General features: G+C 33.3%; 2 protein-coding genes across 4 annotated transcripts; both read right to left on the bottom strand.

Moving 5' to 3' along the window:
- Nucleotides 524-4,614, bottom strand: LOC105170859. 2 transcript variants are annotated; one of them, XM_011091780.2, is made up of 2 exons: nt 4,462-4,614; nt 524-2,330 (listed from the first exon to the last, which is right to left on the bottom strand). In XM_011091780.2, exon 2 carries the CDS (start codon nt 2,228-2,230, stop codon nt 803-805), a length of 1,428 nt encoding a protein of 475 aa, XP_011090082.1. In that variant the 5' UTR covers nt 2,231-2,330; nt 4,462-4,614; the 3' UTR covers nt 524-802. The 2 variants fall into 2 exon arrangements, with proteins under 2 accessions (XP_011090082.1, XP_020552310.1); XM_020696651.1 differs by lacking the exon at nt 4,462-4,614 and having other exon boundaries at nt 524-2,139; nt 2,276-2,474.
- LOC105170648 (40S ribosomal protein S15a) lies at nt 13,025-14,809 on the bottom strand. 2 transcript variants are annotated; one of them, XM_011091501.2, is made up of 4 exons: nt 14,670-14,809; nt 13,774-13,922; nt 13,524-13,684; nt 13,025-13,350 (listed from the first exon to the last, which is right to left on the bottom strand). In XM_011091501.2, the coding sequence occupies exons 2-4, from the start codon at nt 13,904-13,906 to the stop codon at nt 13,252-13,254; spliced, it is 393 nt and encodes a 130-aa protein (XP_011089803.1). In that variant the 5' UTR covers nt 13,907-13,922; nt 14,670-14,809; the 3' UTR covers nt 13,025-13,251. The 2 variants fall into 2 exon arrangements, with proteins under 2 accessions (XP_011089803.1, XP_020552230.1); XM_020696571.1 differs by having other exon boundaries at nt 13,774-13,919.

The raw sequence follows: 16,331 nt of genomic DNA, 5'->3' as shown, positions 1-16,331 counted from the left end.
GACCAAATAAGCGAGACATCAAAATAGTGCTCTCACTTAATAATAAGATATAAATAATTTCAACCAGATCATTGTTCTTTTATTTACCAAACGGTTTTGTTGTTAATTTCAAATTGTCGTAGCAATAATTGATAATTTTTACAAAATTTATAAATTGTTCCCTTAACTTCGAATCTATATAATTTAATCCTAAATTTTATAAAATTTAGTTTGTTAAAGTTTTAATATATAACTCTTTTTACATGTTGATGATATGCATCAATAGGATAATATGTAGAGAGCCCCTTGATTGCAAAAAAAAAAAATCTAGTAAGGTATGAGATGGTTGTGCAATTTATAGTCCAACTATGTAGTGTGGTATGAGGCGATTGTGCAACGGCACGGAAATGTATATTAATATTTTATTTATCAAATTAGTTAATTAGATTTTGATAAAACTAAATTAATTTTGTGTGTTGGCCACTGTCCAATTCATCAAAGGTAAATTTATATAATAAGTATATATAAACATAGTATTTTTGTAGTCAATGAATGATATACCATGTGATATTTGTGGTAATTAAACAGAATGGGGTTTGATACATGTAAGATAAAGTGCATGCTGATCTCTACCCATCTTCTGCTAAGGATTCTGAGCACTAAAAATTTGTGATTTTATCCCTTGTAAGCAGTTCATTATGACGATGAAGAACTGAGCTTTCAAGCTGACTCAATGTGGTGAGAGATGTTGCTGTGTACCCTCTTCGGCAAAAAGCTGATCTTCAGTCACACTTCTCGATTAGATTTTCTGTTGCAAACTACTCTATGTCTTGTAAGTGCAGTAAGGATTGCTATCTTCTCGTTTCTCCGCAATGCACAAAAATAGCCTTTCATAAGCTGCAGCCATTTTGGTGGCTGTAAATAGCTGCAAAGCCCTTTTCCTGGCCGATCGACCTTTCTGCTCTAGAACTCCTCTCCCGTCTTTCCACACCTCATACAGAGCTTTCTTCAGTGCCTCTACGGAAGGCGAAAACGTGTATCCAATGTCTTTGCTGACGATCACAGAACCTGTGATGCTGGCAAGTTTTGTAGCCATCAATGGCTTGCCAACAAGCATAGCTTCCAACAGGGTGTGATCCAGCCCTTGAGCACGAAGTGTTGGATTAACGAAAACGTCGATTGCATTGTAAAATCCTGCCAGTTCTGCGTGCTCTAATGGCCCTAAAACATGTAAAGAAGATCCAAGGTCTTTGTATCTGGCACCCCATGGACCATCTCCAGCCACCAGAACAATGACACTATCACGGAACGTTGAACTCTCATTGAAAATTTGCCTCAGTGCTTCAAAGATCAGGGGATGGCCCTTGTCCTTGACCAACCTCCCTGCCATTCCAAGTATCAGTGACTTGGATTCTTGAATACCGAATTTTGACTTGAATTCTTCACCCTTGGAAGCCTCTGGCTTGAAAATCTCCTCATCAACGCCGTTGAGAATAATGTGTACGCGTTCTTCTGGTAACATATAGATCCTTTTCAGGATATCTCCAACGTGATCACTGGTGGCAACATGATGAGCATAACGAGGGAAGAATTTTATTTCTTCCACAACTTTCGATACTCTTTCACTCAAAATAGACGTCTGCGCAACTTGAGGATCCCTCAAGAGTTCTTGAATTATGTCGGAATGTATAGATTCATAAGCAATTCCATGCCAACTAACAGCAAGGTTAGTCAGATTACGCGATCTAGTGTGCATAAGCCCTACGCTTTCAGAATGTATCACATCAAAGTGTCTTCCTGTCGAGTTCTCAACTATAAATTGCTCCCAAACTATGGCTTGGTCTAGATAACCAGCTGCTGTTGGCTTTGAGAGGTGAAAATACAAATTCTTGATGGAGCTTAAGTTAGTGGATGAAGAGGTGAATACATGGAGCTCATGGCCTCGCTTGGCAAGAGCGTGGTGCAGAGTCAAGGCATGGCGTTCAAGCCCTCCCGCACGATGCCACTGAGGCCACTTCTTGACAAAAAGGGCTATTTTGAGAAATCTTGGTGGCTCTTCATTGGGGAAGAGAAGGAGATTCCAAGCAGCCGGAAACGTAAGTAGGTTAAGCTCTTGTTTCACTTCATCAACAGCGATTTGCATACCGGCACGGCAGCCAACTGAGAAATAGGACCAGTACAGAAAGATAAAGGACGAAAACGAAGACAGGAAGAGAATCGTACAGCAACAGCAGCGCAAACTCAGGGCCATTACACAGAATTTGCACGAAAACGGATAACAAGAACTGATGTTTACCTGACTGAGAAGACTATCCGGGGGGTTGTTCTTCCTATCCTGATCTGATGAAAACCTGCACATGCCACTTGATTTGTTTAGAGATGTATATTTAGCAGACTTGACGTTTACGATAAATCAAGACCTGCTGATTTCGACGTTATTATGTTAAAAAAACTCGAGTTAAAATAAGCTAACAAAGTCTTGAAGTCAGCACAACTGTATAGCTATTGCCAGCAATGAAGGCTTGTAAACGACTCCATTCGTTTTACTATATGCTATAAGTTTGAAGACTGCTATTACCTAATCCTTATTATAATCAACGACAGCCTTAGCCTGTATTGTCAACGGCAGATAGCAGCATCTGTTCTATTTGTTAAGATTTCAGATTCCTGGCCTGAAAGGACAATCTTGATTTTCAGTATTTTCAAGTGCAGTACACGTTACTCGGCCCCGATTGGATTTACGATTTCAAATTCTATTGTATTTTTTATTTTGTTTAACGTATACATATCACATGCATAAATTTTTTTTAAATAAAATATAATATTTGTAGTTATAGCGTGTATATATATTATATTAGTTGGGAAAAAAAAAATGTATCGTGAATTGAAATAGATAATCCAATCCGCTTCACATTTGCTGCATAGCACACATCTCAAGTTGTTAGCATGAAATGTTCAAATTTGGATGATCAAATGTTGTTAGGTAATGTTAGTAGTGGACCACTGAATAGGCCCAGAAGAGAAATTTGCAAGCCAGTCCATTACTGTTAGTAGATTATATTCAAGTTATTCATATATATTTATATATATGCAAGTGTAATATACTTATTTTGTAATGTATTATTTTCTCTAAATTGTACACTACTGTACTTGCTATATAATTAATTCAAATTTGGCTGAGTCGAGTTCGGACTAAAACTTTCCCAATTTGACATACTTATAAATGCTAGTTCTGCACATCGCAATACTACTTTTGCTACATAAATTATGTTTACGAACTCTTATTATCTTCTTTATGAGTTACGACCTCATTAATTTAATTATCAGAAGACTATAATTAGAATCTTCTAATCGTTGTTCTCACGTGTTTCTTTTTTGTAAATTCACATGGACGGATCTGAAGATTTATCTAAGCATTTTAAAATGTTCCTAAGATAGACTTAATATATACCTTGGGCTAAAATTCATAAAATTCCTCTTTGTTTTAAAAATTCGCCAAAAATCTCTCTGTATTTTCTTAAACTTAGCTCAATTGTCCCCGTTAAATCTAACTAACGGCATTAATTTTTTTATAAAATGGCCATTACACTTTTAATATATATTATTTTTTATTTTAACGATCGTTTAATCTATATTGGTTATATCACAACCATTAAATCTAATAAATTAATCTCAACCGTTGAATTTTAAATTTATAAAAGAAATTAAGAGTTCGAATTTTTTTAATAAATTTATATATTATAAAAAATATTACTTAAAAAAATAAATATAATTAACACCCGTCCCCGATTTGGGCGGCGGAATGCGAGAGCCGCGGGGACTTTTTTTTATTTTTTTAATTATATTAATTAAATATATTTTAGTTAATTAAGAATAATTTTAGATAATTATAATAATTATTGTACTTAAATATATATTTTAATTAATTAAAAATAATTTTAGATTTAAAAATTATAGTTTTAAATTTTCAATTTTAGAAATTACAAAATTATTTAAATTTAAATATAATTTAATTTAATATTTTAATTTAAATTATAAAAATTCAAAAAAAATATATAATTTTTCTTCAAATTTTAAATAAATATATTTAAAAATATTTTATTTTTTAGATAGATAAAAATAAAAAAAAATTATTGAAAATAAGTAAAAAGTGTACATGTGAAACATATAAATACCATAAGGACGTTTTAGTAAAAAAATACCCAAAAAAGGGGTCAAAAATAGTTAAAAAGCATCCCCTAGTGCACAAGGAGCATATGTAATGCATCTTCCGTTAATTACTAACAAAATGGGTGTTTTTTATTGAAATTTTACAAAACATGGAAAAATTTTTAGCCTATTTCCAAAACACAAGAAGGTTTTTAGCTTTTTCAACAAAATACATGTGGTAAAACGCATTTTAGCCTACAAATGAAGAAATTTTGATGGGCGATACTTTTGTACAAGGAAGAATTTAAACCCGAATTAGGAATCTATTATCACCTCTGATCTTACTCGAAATATGCGACCACGACTAGTAGATCGAACACGGCCACGATACCCTCCCAAGATCGAGTGATTGGGTTCTGAGGATAGAAACACGAATGTGAGGCTCGTCGGGTGTGTCCCTCCTACGATCCTCCTGCGCTCAAGTTAGAATTGATTGAGGTAAAAATGTGCGGGCTGAAGATTGTAGGTCGAAAATATTAAATAGCAGTTAGCTCAATAAATGACGCGTCGGGGTATTTATAGCTCTAGGTGTGTACAGTGGTTTGGACCACGTTTCACCATCTGGGCAATAGCATCTCTGATCGGACGACTTTCATTAAGTCACGTCTTCAGCTCTTGGGGCGAGTCGTTCCAACCAGTTTTGAAAGGGCAAGGATCTTACAAAGGTAAATTACAAAAATACCCTTCATCAAGTGTATTTTTGGTAAATTAGGTTTTTCCCCATCAATCTCAATCCTGCAATCCAAATACAACTCGAGGATAAGTTTAATTTTGATTATGCATTCAAAATCTGATTTAATTTCCATTACATATCATAAATCATGAGTGTCAATTGGATTATTCCTTCAAAATCTGATCCAATTTCCATTACATATCTTAAACATAATTAGTTTGATTCAATCATTATGTCCAAAGCGATTATTACAATTTAGCAGACATTATATTTCATCATTTTTATCCGACCACCTAATATTTGGCTCTTATATATAATGCTGTAAATGGTTGGATTTGGACCAAATACATCATTGTTAAAAATTATTTAAATTATTATCAAATTTAAAAAATTATATTTTAAAATTTGATTTGATTATTAATCTCACCGAGCTAGTTCAAATAAGTTTTAATTAGATCAAATATAAATCAAGCTCAAGAAAATTAAATATTTTTAGGAATATCTTATTATTTTGTACTAATCTAATCGAATTTGAAAGCTTATATATCTAATATTTTCTTCTTTCAAATTTGGTTTACTATGTTAAAAAAAAATCAAATTCAAACAAACTTTATTACAATCGAATAATTTAATTTATTTTCGGACCTTTGTATTTTGGTAGCGTGTGCATTCACATGGAAACAAAGCAATCATTTGCTTTCTATCAGACATATTAAATATTAAATCACTTTCCTTTCAACAAGTTTAAATTTTTAACTAAATTGGTCATTAAATATGATAATAATTAAATAAAATTTTTTGAATTTGAATCTCATTATCACCCATTAACGTTAGAAAGAATTTTACGTTGTGAAAAAAATACCGTCTAGACGTAAAGAAGCAAATTAAAAGTATTAAATATTAAATAATTTTTGCTTTAATAATTTAAAGTTTTAGATAAACATTTTTTATTAAAGTTTGTACAATAAAGTTTATTAGATTCCATTGGTTGGAGCTTTATGGTAACGTGATTGAGGGTCAATTATTTCATTACCTATATCAATTATTACCAACATTATTTTGTGTTGATCAAATCATATCAGTCACATGCCAATTTTGATTTTATTTGATAAAGATTGATCAACTTTTCTATAGATTGATTCTTTGATATTTCAAGCATCCTTAGTAAAATTTAACCAGCCACTTATCCCATTGTTCAAAGCATATCTCTAAACATTTTGGCCCCAATTAATTATTATGTCAAACATACATAGCTGGTGAAAAAATTGCATTTTACGTCTTATAGAGTATGATTTTTTGTAATTTTAATTTTATTATTTTTATACTCAACATATTGTAGCGCACGACTCTAAAAAAGTTGCAAATTTAGTTTCAAGATTTGATTTCACACGAAAACAACACAGACGGGCACGAGCTTATTAGAGTATCTTAGGATACATATACTATATACATATATATTAATATAGATAAACTTTCCACATTGATTGTAAATTAAAGGTAACAATGCAATTTACCTTTATGTGTTAATGAAAAGGTTAAAAAAAGTCCCTGTAAAAAAATAAAGTACAATTTACCCCTTTGTGATTTAAAAAATGATGTAATTTACCTTCCTTCATAAATTGCAATTTATTTTTTCACAGGAGTTTTTTTGTGTTTTTACGTTAACAGAGGGAATAAATTGCATTCAATCTGAAATTAAGAGTTTGAATGATTTATAAGCCTCACAGCCTCGTCTCCTTAACAAGGCGCTGTCTATAGGAACAATGGTTTGCGATTCGATTGGGACGCTTGCCTCTGTATATATAGACGACAGATTTTGTATATATAAATTAGGAGGGTTTACTTAGAAAGAGGAAAGCTTATTGTGGTAAACATTAGACATAGTGAAAGATGATGTGGAAGAACATTTGTTCTTGCCTCAGAACTAGAAACAAAAAGAAGTCTGATCAGAAAGAAGAAGGATCCATCTCAATTAGCGCAACTGGTAAAACCAGAAATCGCAAAGCTAGTAGCTCCGACGCGGCGCCAGGCGAGCGAATCAACGATGGCGGAGCTGCCGCAACTACTGTCCACAGCGACGCGGGTACTGCAGCCACTGTGGTAGTTGCTGCAGGTCATTACGCGTCCGAAATGGGTGGCAGCGGTTGCGGTAGCTCTCACGGCGGCGGAGGTGGTGAAGGCGGAGGTGGTTAATGGTTGATGCTGTTTACAACGTTGATTTGTTTGATGAGTACCATTGGCGCAGGTCCTTTTTGCTGTTGTGGTTGCTTTTCGACCTAAGTTCTCATATGAAAAGGAAAAAAGAAAAACGAAGAACAGAAGAAAGTTATGATAAAATATTAATTATGAAGCAGAGGAGTTTTATTTGTGATTGGAGTTTTCATTGAGCACTTGTTGTCCATTTCAATTCAATTCAATTTGTTTGGGTGCGAAAGGAGTGATGTTAATTTCAATTCCTTTTTATTGTTTTCACACCTGTATACGGTAACTAAACTTCAAAATTTTCAACCACAACAAATTGTTGCAATCGTCTACATCTTTCTCAACTATAAACCTTCAAGGACTCATTAAATTTTAAAATGACCCGTATCTGCTTCATAATTTTGATGAAGATTATGCACCTACATTCAAGACCTCCGACTTTTGGATCACAATTTAGAAAAAAGAATCAAGGGTCTTAATTTCGGAGATTGTTATCTTTTAATTTAAACTCATAAAATTAATTTATCAATTTTTTCCTAGTCATGTATTCTTTTTGCAGATTCAAAATTTGTGTAAACAAGCTTGTGGCACGTCTAGTGGGATAATATTTATGTTCCTCCTACATAAAGTTCATGACATCACACCCAACTCCCAATGTCATCCAAGAAGAATCAAGCAATCGTAAATGAAAAAAACATCGTTAACATTAATGTTTCTATCGTGGATTAATCCTCCCGGAAGGTTGAGATTGTTGACAGTTGACACGAACCCTTGAAACGATTCAAAATCCACTCTTTTCACTACCCTCCGTACCACGCAATAGAGGAGCAACTTGCACAAATGGCCCAGGCCGTTGCTGATCTACAAGAGATTATAGAAGAAAAGGACCTCCAAATCGCCTAATTGATGAACAAACAAGAACGTACAAACGTTGAAGAACCCGACCGCCCACCACAATCATGTCTCCTTCTCAAACTATATTAAAAAAGAGAAGCAAATTGATCAGACCACTGAAATGCATTTGGATAACATCCTTTTTCGATTGGGTATGGCTTCGACTATTCCCGCAGCCCGCCAATTAGTTAAACATCTATTACAACATTGTTTGTTCAACAATAATAAAAAATGATCACTAACACCATCAAAACTCAATAGGACAGACTTGTTTTTAAGAGGAATTTGCAACAGTCATTACGGTGTAGCAAATTCCTTCACAAAATACAGTATTTTAGTACACTCCTTTGCGAAGATTATCAAAAGCAGTCGCAATGCTGTCCCAATGATGGTTCATGGCGAAGGATCCTTGCTTGAATCTTTTCCCGATCTTACAAAATGGAAAACATTGTTCATCAATCATCATTAACCTAATTTTTTGCAATTAATTCTTAAAAATTGAAGTGTTGTGATATTTTAAAGAATCTCAAAACTTATTCGATTCATACTTCTATAATAGGTATATACATATATATATATATATATATATATATCTGTGTGTGTGTGTGTGTGTTGGTATTATTAGGTATTTGGAGGCCACATGTTGATGCATCATCTCTTGTCTCTCAATTCCTCTTTGGTATTGCAATAAAAAGACTTTCTGGAACCAAATCATCTTTCTTAACACACATCACTCATCCATTATTCCTTATGTTTTGCAAATGGGTCCATGCACTCCACTAAATATAAAATTGAACCTTATTGTCCGGACATGCAGTCTTTTAAAATTAGCTAAAAACCAACACAATTTGATAAGGTTTGATCTCCAAGGGTCGCAAGTTTTTTACTTCTGGGGTCGAAGGGTTGGGAATAAGTTTGGGACTTGCACAACAAAAAGATGTCGAACTAGATCCGACGTGGACATTCCGATGCTCAAGATATGTCTAATAGGAGATTAGGTCGTAGGTCGATATTAAGTAAGATATGAGTTTGTTTATGATAATTACCTTTATTTTTATAGATAGTGGTGTATATATACCAAGAATCACTCACAATCCTACCAGGCGATGCGGACACGTCCACATCATTCAGCATCTTCTGTTGACTTGTGTACTTATGGAGCTAGAATTGCCTCACTAATTTTTGGGCCTATACTGTTATTGGGATATTCTGGGCTTCATCAAAATTTAGCTTTACTATCATGGACCTTGCCAACTTTAACTAATCACAACCCACTATTAACTCAGCAATTACTGTGTGGTTTGGGTGGGTGTGATTGATTAGACGATTTGACTGAACACCTCTAACGTCGATATACTTATTCTTATATATAATTAACAAAAATAAAAAATAAAGATAGTAACTAATAGGTAGTATAGAAAAAAGTGGGGCCGAAGTGAAGTTGACAGATAGCTGCATAGAACTTTGGGTTTAAACAAATACAAATACCCAAGAATCAAAAAAACGAAAAGCAAAAGCAAGTAAGGTAGTGGTGGAAGCATATGCTGAGAAGATCCTCTCTCCACCAAAACCCTTTTTAAGTTAACACTATACCATTTTCCACCCAATCAGGACACCCATATTTTACATCGTTCAATCCATTTTCTCCACTCCCCCTTTTTCTGCAATGGGGTGTCAATGTGCAGCAGCAGCAGCAGCAAACTCAGTTCAGGGGCTCAACAAGTAATCACAGAGAGAGAGAGAGAGGATGAGTGTCTTGTTTGCTGGTGATTGAGGAATTTTATGTATGTTGTTTGGGCAACTATAGATCCTTTGGCAATGTATCTATCTATCTATATGAGATGCTGTGGTTGAAGCTTCTCAACTTTTATCACTACTTAGTTATTTTACCAGAGGTACCTTTTTTCTGGTTTTTGAATTCAAGTCCTCTCAATTTAGGGTTCATTACCTGGAAATTGCTCTCTCAAGTGTATGCATGAGGTAATATTATAAAGGTTATTTTGCTTAATTACCACTTTGTTTCCTCCTTAATTGCCTTCTTCTTCTCAACTTTTCCTTTCACCAAATGCTATAACTAGTGCCATATCACAAGCTACTTTACTGATTTTGTTGTTCTATTTTCAGTATTCTACTCTTGCTATGTTGGTTTAATGAATCCTACAGCTTTCCTTTAAAAGAAAAAAGGGGACTTGCTAATTAGATTGGATTTTCTATTTTACATCCTGTTGCATTTTCTATTTAATTTACTACATACATTGCAAAGATTAAGTGAATTATTTTATTTAAAGAAATACTTTGTACATGTATTAATTATGTGTATATTAAATAAAATAGAAGTGCAATAGGATTTGCAATCCTCTAAATTAAGGTTCCTAGCAGTCTCCCTCTTTTCTTTCCTCAAAGTAATTTGCAGAAAGTATTCTTTTTGTATGTTAATAATATGAAGAATACACAAGTGCTCCTTATACTCTATCCAAAATATTTTATCAAATTTAATGTAGATATATATATCGATTAACTTATTATTTATTTTCTGTATATAAATATTATTCAAATTTATTTTTATGGGTGCAAAAATTTGTCCGTTCGATGGACCTTGGACTTGAGTCCTTTAGATCAAGTTTTTTGCAAGCTTTGAAATAGAGATCTAACAAAAATACTTTGACACTCTGGCGTTCGAATCAGTAAACTGTTGTGAAATGATAAAATTAATCGAATAGAGCTATGATAAATTACAAAATGATAGGAGATGTTGAGAGTATAGTGCTTTCATACGAATTCTATTGCAAAAAAATGCCATTACCCTTAACCAGGGGAAAGAGGCTTGCTTTAATAGCCATAGTCCTCCACCTGGTGATTAAGTCTGACCACTTCGAAACTGGTTCGGTAGTTGTTGTAGATAAATCCACACAAACTCGAAGGCAGTTGGCAAGATTCTTGAAAAGATATGCTGGTCGGGGACTCCATGGATGGATAAACTTCTTAGCGAGGATAGATTTTGAATTCTCAAGGAGTTGTTCGGATGTGTAGGATAATAGCTTACATGGCCATCCTCCTGCCATTTGTACGCTAACCACAGAGGCAGCCACGTGGATATAGGGTAACTCCTCCTCGTGCGCCACCGGGCCTTTACTGGGTGCTTGGCTCGAGGATCTCCTCCTTACATCCCATGCACTTATGAATTCCTTAGTGAGTTTTACTCAAAATTAAACTTCTCACTGGATCACAATAATTTTGGGATATCAATCTAAAATTATTCAAAATGAAATTTTAATTTACTGAAAGCTTTTAATAATAATAAGTAAATATTATAAATATTATTTAACAATATGTACGACAGTAGGAAGATAACTAGAAGGAATTGAAATTGAAGAGAAATTATATTTATGAATAATATTGTAATTGAAATTAAGATAAAAATCTGTTTAAATGCCATGGTTTCCATCTACTTTAATTCCTTTTTTGGGACTATCATATGATCTAATGATGACACCTTGATCCCATAAAATCGAGACAGCATCGTACCAAGAGGTCATGCGTCGTGTTAGGCCAAACACAGTTAGGCGACTGAATCGAATCCTTCAGCCAGTGACGGATGGGCAAAATGGCCATGGCCGTGATAGTGCTTGAAGATGAAGATATTGTTAGTTGTTGTCTTTAATGTTGAAGGATGGTTGTATGCTTAATTAAGATATTCGGTGCATCTCTTTTGGTATAAATAGCATTTTATCATTGTTTCATGACTATGTATGTATTGAACGTAGAATTACCTGATACTTTGGGTACTCGACATGCTACTCCTACATTTAATAGTTCTGTAGGATACACAATTGTATTGGCAATCAAGTTAACTTGATATGGCAAAGTGCCATGTCAAGGGAACAAACGGTCTCAAATTTTTATTGGTGTTATACTATCGACCAATAAGTAATATTTGGTCATTTAAATTATACTTATTTTTATACTTTATCATCTATACTTTTTCTTTTTTCTACCCACCATCTCAACTTTATGAAATTTATACTTCAACATATATGATTATTTTTCGATTGATTTTTCTTCCAAAAAATTATTCCATACAATGCATATGAGATATTTAAGAGCAATGCTATGTGATGTTTTTCACATGAGCATTGCATGTAATGTTTTTTAATAAAAAAACAATCATATATGACAAAATATAAATTTCAAAAAGTCGAGAATAAATTGACCAAGAAATATTGATAGCAGTGAAAATAGACGTAGCTCAGATAGCAAACATAATTTAATTAGCTGCCATATGGTTTGATTTTGCAGGTACTTTTCCCCTGAACAATTTCGCTTAAGCCAAGTGTTGGGGACAAAATAATTGCATCAGGTAGAATACTACTTTCATTAAACTGAATTCTGGTAATTTAGGATTAATTACTAATTAATATTAAAAATATATTGGATATAGGTGCAAGAATATAGCTAAATTTAATTGCAAATTCATCATCTTTTTCCGTTTTTCTTTTGCAAGGAAAAATAAGTAAAATGCATTAAGCCGAAAGGAGAGCAGGTACACATCTATGAAAGCAAAGCACGAATCTGAGCAAAAGAAAAGGAGCAGCTAAGTTCTTCGCTTTCACAGATGTGCACCAACGTGGAGTAGTTAGCTGTTCCTACGTGGGAACCCCCTGAACATCCCCAGAAACTAGCTTGAAATTCGCCAAACTGGTCATCTTAGCAACATGCTTGTTACACATTTGGTTCAAAGAAATGAGTTAACGGGATGGGTATTCATAAACTTATTCCAATACACATGTCCAATACAATTTTAAAACTTGAATTATAAGAAATGACACAAAACAACTAGTCTAAAGATCAAACTTCTTTGTAACATTTTTACCCATAACTAATTGAAAGACCCCCATTTCAGCTCCCAACAAAAGAAGTAAACGAGAAATTTATCATTTAAGGTACTTCTGCAGCAATGAAGAGTAGCAAACAACCCAGGTCATTACTTAATAAGGTGCATGTGGCTTTGCAGCCTCTCCCAAATGAAAACTGATGCCAATACAATTTAAAGGCAACTGCAATCAATAGTAAAGGAAATGGCAAAACAAATTGCTTCATATAAAATTGCTGCTCTCACTGTCAAAACCAGGAACTTGTTCATCATCACATAAATCATGCAATTTGTATCAGAAAGGATGAAGGAGATTAATGCATTTCTAACACTTATAACTCAAATGTTTCACTACATTACCAAAAATCAAAATAGGCGTAAAGTTTGCCAACTGCAACTTCAACAGCAAATCCTCAGACCACACCTAGTAAAAGAACCCAAGCACTTTACCTCCAACGTTTTTCCTACGTGCCTCTTCGTGATCCATGATTCCAGCAGACGTTGTCAGCACAATATAACCAAACTGCAATCAAAGAGACAAGTTAAAACCATACACTACTCCAAACTTGATCAATGTATTTCAGTAACTTTTATCATTCACTTAAGACAATGATTAAACAGTTGACTACTCAAGCTTAGCAAACTAAGTTGGCCATGTTCTAACAAAGAAAATCAAAGCTTAATCATTTTCTCTACCTGTCTCGATGGGAGCAGTCTTGCAGTCCAAGGCTCAATTTCCTTAACACCAACATCAAACCTTGGGCTAATGACACCACATTTGTTTAGTCTTCCATTCAATTCAACCACAATTTTTCCAGCTCTGTGGTCATCAACATACTCAAATTCTCCAATGTATCCTGTAAAGCCGATCCAAAAGAAAACAAGTCATTGAAATGTGTAAGAAATTAAAGAAAAAAATAGGTGCTATACATAAAAAGGAGCAAACCATGCTTCTGCATGACCAGAAGAAACTTGATAATCACTTTTGACGAAGGCCTTATCATGACCTGCCGTTTTCCCCTCTTTTCAGCATTATACATACTCTTTAGAGCATCATTCAAGACACTGACTCTCACCATCTTTCAAATCAAGCTGCTGAAAAAATCATAGGAAGCTTTAAATAATGCAAAAGATCTACTTTCTACACTCACATCCCAAATACAGAGCAACGGATAATAAGATCATACATACAGTCCATCAAGACGGGCAAGTTAGTTAACCAAAACACGTGCATCAGAGAAGAACGTGCAGTGTGAAAAACTACACAATTTATTCCCGGTAGTGCAACATATTTAATGCATTATCACAAGAATGATAGGAACAATTCCCCTGAAGAAACATTCCACAAAATCATATTCCCACCTGAAACAGATGCAGAAACATACAGCAAAGGCCACCATCATCAACGGATACAACATAACATACAAGTGATCGCAATGGATTATCTTCCAGAAATGTCCAATCAATACAACTTTTCCATTTAACAATTTCCAGAAGAAACAGACCTGAACTAAGAACCCCGCTCTGGAGTTTAAATAGGAAAAGAAAGACGAAAAGAACCTTCACATAGACAAATACAAAAAAGTGACATTTATCATCGAACACACAGACAATATTCATGAGTCAATTTTCATGAGTCTCAAATACACCATTTGCGTAGCATCCATTGACATAGTATCAACACATCATCTTCAGCGCCACACGAGTGATTGAAGATAAAAAAGAAGCCGAAATTTTCAGAAATCCCAACATAATCGCGAAAAAGAAAAGAAAAACCTACGATTTACTCACATGCAGCAAAAAGAAAAATAATGTACTACACAATCAGATTGAAGAAAATACCTGAAAACCTCGGCGGCCGCCCTGCTGTGTGAATTTTAGTTCGGCACAAACGAAATCGAGGAGGCGAGGGAGATGGAGAAACAGAGTGCTAGGGTTTGGACTTTATAATCGCCGCGTCACTGGGGTTTTCTTCTTTTAACCACGCAAATTACTTAATTACCCCCCGCGGAATGGTTATATACTGAGCAAATACTTATTTCATGCAAATTCAACAATTGTAATATTATGTGTGTTTAAAACAATTTTTTTTGCTGAATTTTTAAAAGATTTTGAGAAATTATTAAATTTTCTTAAATCATGTTTCAGAATATTTTGGAAAATTATTTGTTTACAATTTATTTTTAACATTTTTCTAAATTATTACTTTAAATTTTCTAAAAAGTATAGTTCAAAAAAAATTGTAAACTTTTAGAAATTTTAAATTTATTAGTTGTTTTTTAAAATTATAAATTTAAGAAAATTTTAACATACTTTTCAAAAACCCTAACTTTAATTTAAATTTTAGCAAAAAATTTAATATTATTTTCATAAATATATGGTTTAAATTAGCTTCTTAAGATAATTTATAGATTTGCCATGTTAAGGATGAATTGGTTAGTTTGTTGATTCTTAGTTTCTATCTTCATTTTACATTTTATACTATTTTCAGAATTACCTTTTGTTTGTAATTTATAAATTCAGAAAATACTAATATGCTTTTCTGAAAATGTTTCAATTAATTTTTGAAATATTAAATTTAGTTGTATTTTCTTCTTTATTTTTAATAGTTTTCCATGTAATCTTATTTCTAAAAATTATTATGTAAAACATTCTTTGTTGGAGAATATTTTGAAATAATGATGTATTTATTATTGTTGCAGGTTGCAATTTTGACCTCCATTTACTGCATTTTGTTGTGAAAATTGTGTGATTTATGTTTATAATTATATTTTAAAATAACTTTTTATATATAATATCATTATATAAATTATTATAATTATATATAGTAAGAAAATAAACGAAATAAACTTAGAAATTAGAAAAGCTACACCGATTGAGAGTCACTACACATGTCGCTGACCTAAAGCCATGATTGTCTCTCTATGTGCAAGTTTTAACAGTTGATCATGACTCTAGGATAAAACTCCATTAGCTCTCAGCAGTATCTCATCCCATGTGCACGACCACGAGGAAACTAGGAACCAGTCCACAATCGTGTTGCAAAAACTCTACAAATACTTGTGGGGGTATAATTTTAATGGTGTTATATATATGTCCATTTTAGTTTTTTTACCAATAAAAGACATTATTATGCCAAACACCCTAACATCTTATAAGATATTTTCAAATCTTATAAGTTTTAACATCTTATTTATCCAAATACTTTAGGAGCTTATTTTTAAAATAAGATCCAACATCTTATAAGCTCTTAAAACATCTTATAAAATGTAGAAGCTTATAAAATATTTTAAAAAACTTAGCCAAACACCCCCTAAGTCGAGTAGGGAAATACCAATTTTTTTGCCCCCCAATCAGAGTGGTGGTTATATTAGCATTGCATTTTTACTGAAGTGGAACAACATTACCATAATGTTGCACTGGGTGTCCTGTTTGGTGGTAAATGAGGGACATACATGTCTGTGCTAACACAAGAGACTATATCTGACTTTGCCAGCCATTTAT

The sequence above is a fragment of the Sesamum indicum genome, linkage group LG9 (assembly GCF_000512975.1).
Source record: "Sesamum indicum cultivar Zhongzhi No. 13 linkage group LG9, S_indicum_v1.0, whole genome shotgun sequence".
NCBI lineage: Eukaryota > Viridiplantae > Streptophyta > Magnoliopsida > Lamiales > Pedaliaceae > Sesamum > Sesamum indicum.
The sequence above is the reverse complement of the archived record's forward strand: the minus strand, read 5'-3'. Positions and strand labels throughout refer to the sequence as shown.